Below are 11,122 nucleotides of genomic sequence, written 5' to 3' on the forward strand. Positions count from 1 at the left end.
CGAGAAAAAACCGACTTAATTGATTTTGGTTTGGTTCTAATATTTAAAAAAACCGACTTACTTGGTTTGGTTTCCTTTTAGGAAAAACCGATCCAAACCGAACTATAAACACCCCTAAATCACAATATATAATGCAATAAAAAATACACCTAATGTGTAAATAAATTACAGCTACTATAATCGGTGCAATTACATCCGTTACTAGAGCCTAGATCCATTGTGGGTCAACTACGGTAAAAATCAGTGTTTTTAACCATGGTAAAAGAGTGAAGTCAGGCCCAATATAACACTGTCTCAACCCTCACTACACTCCTTAACTCTGGCGCTCACTTCTTTCAAGTTTCCTCTCTCGAGTTTCGTGTTTTCCGAAACTATTAAACAAATAAAAACTCACACTGCTCCATTCCTTTCCTGCTCCGCTGCTTCTTCTGCACTTACTCTGTAGATGTGTCGCAGATACACGTAAAAAGCTTGTGAGAGACACAGAGGAGAAAGCAGTAACTTCTCGTTGCGCTACAACTTTCTTCGTCGGAAATGACAGTGTTTGGCCATTCAGGTGTCGGAGGTGGTTTCCTCGCCGGAAAACAGGTTTTTCCGGTGAACTACGAGGTTGAAGTTTCCCGTCGTCTTCTCGAAGCTTCGCATTCAAACGATCTGATATTAGCTCTCGAATGCATCGCCGATCCGTTCGTTGACGTAAATTTCGTCGGCGATGTGTGCTTGAAGGTGAGAAAGGCGGAGGTCGTGACGCATGATGAGTTGCCGAACGAAGTTAGGATCGTATACGAGGAGTTCAAAACGGACGTTACGGCATTGTTCCTCGCCGTTCATAATGGAAATGTTGCTCTTGTGAGAAAACTACTGGTGAAATAACCTCAGCTTTGCTCTACATCCTTCAATTAGTAATAAATTATTGTTGTTGTTCCAGTGTTTTGCCTACTTGATTTGAACTGTTTTTAATTTAAATCACTGACTATTCTTTCGTGTGATGTAGCATATTTATATTCAGCTGAAACTTCTCCACCTGCATTTCTGATTATCTTAAATGCAGACCTTTGGTTATGACTTATGAGTCTTATGACTAGCCATTATGGTGATCTTCTCTAATTAATGCTCCTTTAAAAATTTAAAGAATTAACATTTTGCATCGCCTTTTGTAAGTAATTTGAATTTTGAATTTTGCTGGATAAGAACTACATCTTTCCGTCCGGTCTTCTGTCGTTATCTTACTGTAAAAGTAGCTGATAAAGCTCGCAGTTAATATCGAACTATTTTGCCTTACAATTTTCCTTTATTATTTCTGCATTTTGTTAACTTTTTTGTCCTAGTCTTTTTTCTTTTGTCCCTTTCGACCATATTATCGCCTGTTTTCTCTCGACATCTTTGGTTAGAAATTTTTTACTGCCTATCAAGGAAACAAAGAAACTTAATTTTCAACTACTTGATTATGGAAAACGATGTCACCTATTTTCTCAGTATTTGCTTTAACCATCGTCACTGTAACTTGTCTTTTAAGATTGCCTAAAGTTACTGTTAGCTATTTACTTAATTTTAAGAAAAAAGGTCACCTTTTCCCCAATACTTGATTTACCTATCTCAGTGCAGCTTGTCTTTTAGGATTGCCCAAAATTACCGTCATTAAACCGCAGTATAGTAGTTCTTTTACAAGGAAGAAGATGACTTTGCTTTAGTTTTTCTCTACAAAGAGTTTTGCCTTAATTAATTACTAATATGGGAGCGTTTGTAATTAGAGGTCGATTATTTGCCATATTTTTAATGTAATTTTCTTTTTGTGTACCTATTTTTACTCTCCTTGTTTATTTATTTACTTACTATTTATTTGCATTTCCTAGTCTTACAATTTTTCGTCTCGCTGCTAGAGGTTTTCAGCTGTTGTTCAATTTTGGGTGATAACGCTTGTTAGTAAATGAGTCAATCAAGAGATTTCACAAATATTCTTTTCAAAAGCAACATTCTGCTATCAACTGCTTAGCTCCTTTATTCATTTTTTTAGCTGAAACAAGGTACTAAATCATGAAATCAGCAGAGAAATGTTGTAAAAGTGAATACATTAAAGCTCAGTTTGAGTGCTCAGTTCCACCGTGACATATGTACCTTGACTCACTGAGGTCCTGCAACATATGACTTGCAATTTCCTGTTGCAGTTTTTCCCATAACAGTTATAATTTCTGTTTGTATCAGACTCTGATGGAATAATATAGAAAACTAGGATTAAAAGGCATTTACTGGAATCATTTGAAAATTGAATTGCGTAGGTAACAATGAAAATCATTCATGCAGTCCTAAATGTGAAAAAATCAAAAAACTTGAAGCTGAATGTTTATCAAAGAAAGTTGATAATCATGTGTGATTTTATTTTGAATCTGATTAGGACAGAATTAGGCCCTGTGCTTTTCCCGGTGGCTCATTTTCAGTTCACTGATATAAGAGTGCAGGCAACTAGTCCTGGAAACTGAATAACATAGTGTTTATCTTTCTTATCCCTTATTTTGTCTATGGTTGTCTCTACGCACATATTTGCTAGCTGAATAAGATTCCTTGTCAACTGTGAGGTTCATCAATGTCATCCTTTGGAGTTTTTCGCTTCCTTCTTTTCCTCATCAAATCAAACTATGCGCTCTGAGTAACTTATAATATAGTCTGGCATTTTTCTGCAGAGTATTGGAGCCGATGTAAATCAAAAACTTTTCAGGGGATTCCCAACCACAGCAGCAGTGAGGGAGGGACACCAAGAGATCTTAGAGGTGTTAATTAAAGCTGGGGCATCTCAGCAGGCTTGTGAGGAAGCTCTGTTGGAGGCCAGCTGTCATGGGCATGCAAGATTTGTCGAGCTGCTCATGGAATCAGAAATGATTCGACCTCGGATTGCTGTACATGCTTTCTTCACTGGATGTTGCCGTGGATTTGGAGATGTTGTGGACACTCTCCTTAAGGTGGAACATTAGACTAGCTTTATGATACTATATTTGTGCAGGATACCACTAATGATAATATGACACTAAATGAACTGCTAACATTAAGTCAGATGTTTCCAACTCAAGTTCAAACTACAAAACATTTTTGATAAGAGAAAAGCTTGTCATTATTTTTGCATTTCTCTCCTTGCTGATACCCTTAAATGCTATTTGCTACAAATTAGCCAATTCAAGTGGGTTCACTGCTTTGAGCCGCTTGAGATATTTGAGAATGATATTCGTGTACACTTTTTTTTTCCTCTCATAACGTGATGTCCAATCCAACTTGTGTGCACCTTGATCTATACATCCAGCTACCTCTTTAAGTGTTTTACCATTGTACTGTGCCTTGGTTGCTTGCTCTGTACTACTCTTGTATCTTTCTTCTTGGGAGCAACTGTGGCCACCGGATGCTTGTCGTCAATCTTCTTGACACTATTGTTGCTTGCTTGATGCAGTGTGGAGTGAATGTCGATACTACAAATCGTGTTTTGCTCCAGTCATGCAAACCTTCTCTGCATACAAATGTTGACTGTTCGGCACTTGTGGCTGCTGTTGTTAGTAGGCAAGTCTCTGTAGTCCGTCTACTGCTTGAGGTAATTGCCTCGAAATGGATCACTAGTTATTGACTAAATGCTTCCTAAATGCAACGCTTGACTTCCTTAATATACTCAGCAATTAACTAGAATCCTCTTCCCATTTGTATAATCCTAGTTAAAATTTGGATATGTTACTAAAGAATTGAACCTGACGCTCCACCAAAAAAAAAAAAGAAAAGAATTGAACCTGATGCAATGTCTTTCATCCCATAGGAAACTGATAGGGCAAGCAGATTACTATTGTCTTTGAGAACTACATATTGAGCCATGTTTATTTTTACTATTGACTAACTTGGCCTTCCCTTCGTTTTTGGACTCCCAAGGCCGGCGCAAAAACTGATGGCCCAGTCCATCTTGGAGCTTGGTCCTGGGATGCAGCTTCAGGTGAAGAATTTCGAGTAGGTGCTGGATTAGCAGATCCCTATGCCATTACTTGGTGTGCTGTGGAGTACTTTGAAGCTAGTGGCTCTATTCTGCAAATGCTCCTCCAGCGGCTCGCCCCCAGTACACTCAGTGGTAGATCCCTTCTCCACCATGCTATTCTTTGTGGTAATGCAGGAGCAGTTTCAGTGCTTCTGAAATGTGGTGCTCATGTAGAATCTCCAGTTAAAACCTCTCGGAATGTTGAGTTCCGCCCTATACATATGGCAGCACGACTTGGGTTCTCAAGCGTTATTAAATGTTTGATTGACTTTGGCTGTGATCTAGACTCAAGAACGGACACAGGAGATACAGCTTTAATGATCTCTGCGAGATTCAAGAGGGAAGACTGCCTCAAAGTATTGACTATAGCTGGTGCTGATTTTGGTTTGGTTAATGCAGCTGGTGAATCAGCAAGCTCCGTTGCTGCATCCAGTCGATGGAAGCTTGGTTTTCAAGGTGCAGTTCTGGAAGTCATTCAGAGTGGAAAGATTCCCAAGTCAAGCAACATGTCTGTCTTTTCGCCCTTACTGTTTGTGGCTCGTTCCAGGGACCTTTTATCCTTAAAAGCTCTGATTGGACGAGGAGATATTGATCTGGATAGCCAAGATGACCAAGGTTTCTCCGCTGTAATGATCACCGCTGCAGAGGGTCATGTAGACGGCTTCAGATTGCTTGTGCATGCCGGTGCTAATGTCAAGCTGCAGAACAAATCTGGGGAGACTGCTGTTACCCTCTGCGCACTAAATCAAAATCGTGATCGATTTGAAAAGGTTCTGCTCGAATTTGCTCTTGAACAGGGTAGTCGAAACGCTGCAGGTTTCTATGCACTGCATTGTGCAGCTCGATGTGGCGACTTGGATGCAGTTAAACAGTTAACAACCAGGGGTTATGATGTAAACATGTCCAATGGGGACGGTTACACACCACTCATGCTTGCAGCAAGGGAAGGGCATGGCCGCACATGTGAATTCTTAATCTCTTGTGGGGCACGATGCGATATCAAGAACGCATTGGGTGAAACTGCACTTTCCCTTGCTAGGCAGACACAGAAAAATGAGGCAGAGAGGGTGATACTGGATGAACTTGCTAGGAAACTGGTCTTAACTGGTGCCCAAGTGAAGAAGCACATAAAGGGAGGTAAAGGGTCTCCACATATGAAAGTTCTTAAAATGGTTGAAGCTGCTGGAATATTGCGTTGGGGAAAATCAAGCGGACGTAATGTTGTATGCCGGGAGGCGGAAGTGGGACCGAGTTTGAAGTTTCAGAAGATCAGGCAAAGAAAAGGTGATGCTGAGCTACCTGGAATATTTAGGGTGATCACGACCAAGAACAAGGAAGTGCACTTTGTGTGTGAGGGTGGTTACGAGACGGCAGAGCTTTGGGTGAGAGGAATAAAGCTTGTGACAAGAGAAGCTATTTTTAGCAAGTAGAGATATTTGTCGGCGATAAGCAAGAGAGTTTAGATGTATAGTTATTAGCTTACTACTTCATTTTGTCATATGCTTAGAAGAGTTCTTACTCAATGTAGAGTTTTTCTCTTTTAGTATATGTAGTACTTCATCTTGTAGTACTTCGTCTGTAAATGGCATCTTAACGAGAAAAAGAACAGTTGAGAAGATGAAAGCTTTTATTGCCGTCCAGATTCATCATGTAGGGAGTGGGATTTTAGTTTTCTTTCAGTCAAGCTTCAGTTAGTTGAGATACTGCAGATCGAACTGTGTACGCGAGGCCAATCCTGTTCCCACGACATTATCATCTGCGTACTTTTCAACTTATGATAATTCTCTATTTCATGTAAGCTTACAGACCTTTGACGTTCCAATGAAAATTGAACCAATATGGTAAGGGCCTCTGATCACGCCCAATTATGCCTTATAAAAAGGATTAAGCGGACGTTGCAAATATAATCTGAGTATTTAGCCCAGAGTCGAACACACAAGAAATTAACCTATCAATTACTCTTGTTAGACTCACTAAATTCTACGTAATCAACTTCCCAAACGTTGCGAATAACAATTGAGGATATTTTTACTAACTATAACTGACTGCAATTAAGTAAATAAAGACTAACTATGATTAAGTTGTAAACAATTAAGAGAAGGATCTAAGGTTATGATTTCCACTATTAATGGAATCCCTTCATGTTATGTTTCATATAGATTTGCCTAACCGTCTCTATCAATCATGAGCACTCTTATTACCGTAAATCTCTCTCGAGTAATCACGACAATTTACTAGACGCACTCCCCCGAGTTACGCTAGCTGGCTTTTATTACAGCTCACTTAAGATTGCACCCAAGGCTTCGTTATCCCTAATCCCGCCTTTAAATCCTCAGTTATTGATCCCTCATATACTTTGGGAGTGATGTTGTTCAATAATAACCTAAATATGCACCCTCTCCCGAGTAATACATACTAAATAGGCACAGCTAATTGAGGATCCTATCAATTAACTACAACAAGAACGTAGTTGAACAAATAGAAAATAAACCGGGCAAACTATATTAACATAACACGAAGTTCATCCTTCAATAGGTTCCATCAAAACCCTAGACAAAGTATTTAGCTACTCATAACAAAGCAAGATGAAATCACTAAAGTATTCATAATGTGCAAAATAGAATAACAAAGAGAAGATTGAAAAACTCTAATAGTTGATTGCTCTTCTCACTCTTGTTCTTCCTCCCAATGCAGTCTAAAAACAAGCATAACCTTTTATTGGGCGAGTTTGTTGTGTCTATAAAGGGTTAGAATAAGTTTCCCTCGATTTACACTTTAGTCCCAAAATTTCTGGACAATTACACAGTCCACCGTGGTCGCGGCAGAACGCGGCACGACCGCGGTGAAACACAAGTATTCTGCCTCACGTTCTTGGCCTACCGCGGTCCCGCCGCGGTCGCGGTGGCTTCTTGCCCAGCCTCCTTTACTCTTTCTTGCTTATTTCTGTTTGGGTTCTTCTTGATTGGCCTTATATCCACATTGTTGACTCCAAAGCACTCCATAGTATCTTCCTAAATTGGATTAGTCCCTGCAAAGCAAAAGAACAAGATTTAGAGTATCTAGTTATCATTTAGCCTTTAAAACAACCATAAAGTATGGCACAATTAGAGTGTAAATAACATCTATATAGCCTATTATCAACACCCCACACTTAAACCGTTGCTAGTCCTCTAGCAACAAACACTCTTATATTATACCAAGAATAGTTCACATGGATAGACTACTTCAGCGCAACCTCCTCGCCTCAAGAGTGGACTCCTTTCTAGCCACGCAATGCCCCTAAACAACTCTCCTACTCTCAGTCAGAGGTCCAGCTCGACTACGACAACAAGTAACTCGACGACAGTCGAAGTTACGTACATGGCTAAGGCCATCAACGATATTATGGCTAAGGCCATCGACGTTNAGAAATTCATACAAAATAGTCCCAAAAGGCTCATAAGTTGTGCTTGATTGTAGGTTTGATCATCAAAGTGACGAGACGTCAAAGATCAGCTCAAACGGAGTGAAACCCGCACAAGTGCCAAAGACAAGACAAGCTCAGGCTAAACAGGCCTAGTGCGGCCTCACACCACTTTGGGCGGTCCGCACTAGGAGATTCAGAGAGGCTAAATTTCAAGCTAAGAGGCAGTGCGACCGCATAAGGTTTTGTGCAGTCCGCACTGAAGGCAATGCGGCCGCAGTCGATTTAGTGCGGTCCGCAGAGCCGAGAATCAGAGAGGTTGCATTTTCAGAGTTTCAAGCTTCCGCGGTCCGCAGTGCGTTTTACGCGGACCGCACTAGAAGCCTCCACGGCCACAGTCCATTATGTGCGGTCCGCGGAGCCTGAGTTCAGAGAGCTGGATTTTGAAGCCAAAAGCCCAGTGCGGACCGCGGTCCATTTTGTGCAGTCCGCACTAACCCCGTAGGGGCATTTTTGTCAAGATCTTTCAGCCTAGTATAAATAGCTTCTTTTTCCATTTTTAGGGAGGAGATATTGTAATTAAGCAGCTGCACTCGTGGGTTCGACTTTCTAAGCCATTTTGGGAAATTTTAGCTACTTTTAATCATTGAATCATTGTATTTAACTTAGTAATTAATTATTATGAGTTTTTCTTCATCTATTTCTTGCTTTTCTTCTTTAATTATGAGTAGCTAAACCCATAAGCTAGGGTTGTGGCTCAACCCTAGTATGGGTAATTGATGGATCTTGTATTTTAGGGCTAATTTGACTATGAGTGTTTGTTATTTGGGCCAATTTCATGATTTAGTTTCTGAATTAGTGGTTGCAAACACTAGTTTGTGTTGAGTTGACTTGAGCTCTTCTTGAGAAAGAGAGCCTAAGTCTCTGAAATTGGTCCAACAATGAATTGGGGCGTACTCAAGAGATTGATAGCCCCAATTAAAGGGTTAAACCTCGAGAGAGTAATATCCAAATTGAACCCTAGTTGCTTGTGCAAATTTGCATACCCAATTGGTCTTGAGAAAGCCAATTTGGGCAAAATCACTCGAACCACCGAGAGGTGTAGAGTGGGTAAAGTCGTGCAACGGTTATAACATACTCCCCAAACGTGTCAAGCATGCCTTAGATTCAAGTACCCGTCAATTGACCACCTAGGCGGTAGTCACTACCCTAGTGCCTTTTAAGCCTATTTGAACAACTCGTAGCATTATAACTCTTAGCATAATTTAGTTGCAATTACCATTTGTAGATTGATAATTGTAGAAGTAAACAAAAACCCCAAAAATATTGAGAAGTGTAATTAAGAACACATACGCAATCCTAAACTAGATAGATACTCGATTCCAATTCTAGCTCTCTGTGGATATCGATCCCGACCCAAAATCGGGTAAAAGCTATTGCGACCCTCTCTTGCTACTTTTTAGTAGTGAGGAGTTGGCAGCGATCACCTACTCACTACAAAAGAGGATTATATCGTTTACAAATCACACACTGAGGAATTCGAATACAACATTTCACTCACCCTCAGAACAAATTCTTATGCCACAAACAACACACCATAGGCTTGCCCGTAGTGTAATACTCGACTAATCGAGCTCATTCGATCTAGAATCAAGTAGGACTTTATTTGGTTGTAATGTTGGCTGCGGGACGGGTAGGATACATCTGGGTATAGTGACTACACCTCCCTAAGCACTCCACTACATTGTGTACTTTTAAACTCTTCACTTTATCACACCTTCCTTCTACCAATACATTAGTGTGTTAACCCCTTCTTTTTTCTTCTTAACCACACTTTTTCTTTTAATAGCTGCCACCACTTTGATGCTTCTCTTTTTTTTTTTTTTTTTTTTTTTTTTTTTTTTTTTTTTTNACTTTTGATGCTTCTATTTTTTTTTTTCTGGTGACCTCTAATATTGTTTATCAACAATTGCACTTTTTCTTTTTGTCCCCTTAATTCCACTTAACAGCCCAACCAATCATCCCACACTTATATTTTTCCATATCCGTTATACTTTGAGTGCTTCTAAGAGCTGATAAGGTTCAACAAGATAGGCTATGTAAACTCAGGTTAGGCTTGTAATGTGGTTGCCAAGAAAAACAGGTCTACAGGCTCAACGGGGTTGACTAGGGTATACCATTTAGGTGGGAACAAGCATACATATAAGGGTTAAGCAAAGAAACGCCTCTATCACTTTCCAGACCAAACAAGGCTACCATTTCGCTTTGCACACACACAGGGCAAGTTCTAGGCATTGAATGTTAACACAGAATACATAAAACCTCACTCACACACGGCACATGACTCAATTCAGTTAGGATCATCAGACACTCCGTTCTAAGTACTTGAGCCATTCAGGGACACACAATTTAAGGCCTTCTTTGTGTCAACTAAAGAGCCTAAGTGTCACACTAAAGCAGTCTTATTCAAGGTACCTTAGAGTTAAGGGTCCCTATTTCCATTTCCCGCCCAAGACTTTCTAAACTAAAAAAAAGGAAAAACGCTAACTACACCCGGTTCAAATAGAAACCCTTGGAAAAGAACCGTGGTCTAAAGAAAAACTAAGGGGGAGTTGATACACTACCTAATCAAATGAAAATCTTTTCTTTTTTTTTTCTTTTTTTTTTGTTCGACTTATGTCCCTCAAGAGACCCGTCGAGAGGTGTCCATCTTTGGGCCAGGTCGAATTTAACTAACATAAACCAACAATACCAAACAACAAAACAACACCATACAAAGTTATATAATTTTTACAACAACAACCATCCCCCACCCCACACTTCAAGCTTTGGCATGTCCCCATGTCAACGAATATAAAGCAGAGTAAGGTAAAGGGACTTCCATGAAGCTCAATCCTGATCCGATATAGTGCTAGGATCGAGGTGAAATGCTCGTCCTAGTGCCCGGAGCCAGCCCATGATCTTTTTCTCCAACTTGGCCTGTTGAGTAGTCAAATTGTCAACTCGGGTGCCCAGGTCAGTGACAGAAGTGCGAAGGCCAGTCATTTCTTGCTCTAGGGCTGTCAAGCGGGTACTTCGGCGGGCCTGTGATGGGCCCGCCTCATCAGCTCTTGGCGGTGGTGGGGCGGCAGTGTCCTCAGCATCCTCACCAGCATCGACTACCACTACCGGCTCTCTCCCCACTGTGATCTTGCTAGCCCGGAATGGGGCTTTCACTGGAAATTTCCCATCTACTCTGGGATTTTCAGGGACTCGTGCAACACGGCACAGCTTGGTAACCAGAGAGGGGAAGTAAAACCCCTTGAGTACTTTTGGGGAGCGGATGAACATCTCATCATGAAGGAGCTTGGCGACATCAAAATCCTGGTGGGTCATAAAACAGTAGATAGCTGCTGCTCGTGGCCCATTGACATCGGTAGTGTTGCTGGAGGGCAGCAACCGGCTGTTTATCATTGTGAGCCAGCACTTAGCCTCCCAATTGAGAGACTGGGAGTTCAGTGTGATCCGGTGCTTTATCTGTTACACCCAGTAAGCTTAACAACCTTGGTACCGATTTGATATGGTATTTTGAGTGGAATATTTTTGTAAATAGTTTTAAAAATATAAATATAATTTTATATAGTTATTAATATTACTACTTTCGAATATGTTTTAAATTATACACATAATATGAGGAAGTTTATGAGATTTTCTTTATTGTAAAGATAGAAATTATTTTCTCC

At 40.5% G+C, this 11,122-nt stretch overlaps 1 protein-coding gene across 2 annotated transcripts; it reads left to right on the forward strand.

The window, feature by feature from the left end:
* Nucleotides 322-5,692, forward strand: LOC109207294 (ankyrin-3). Of its 2 annotated transcripts, none has more exons than XM_019370185.1 (4): nt 322-864; nt 2,679-2,954; nt 3,434-3,571; nt 3,898-5,692. In XM_019370185.1, the coding sequence occupies exons 1-4, from the start codon at nt 535-537 to the stop codon at nt 5,425-5,427; spliced, it is 2,274 nt and encodes a 757-aa protein (XP_019225730.1). In that variant the 5' UTR covers nt 322-534; the 3' UTR covers nt 5,428-5,692. The 2 variants fall into 2 exon arrangements, with proteins under 2 accessions (XP_019225730.1, XP_019225737.1); XM_019370192.1 differs by having other exon boundaries at nt 322-849.

Source organism: Nicotiana attenuata, chromosome 2 (assembly GCF_001879085.1).
Source record: "Nicotiana attenuata strain UT chromosome 2, NIATTr2, whole genome shotgun sequence".
Lineage (NCBI taxonomy): Eukaryota > Viridiplantae > Streptophyta > Magnoliopsida > Solanales > Solanaceae > Nicotiana > Nicotiana attenuata.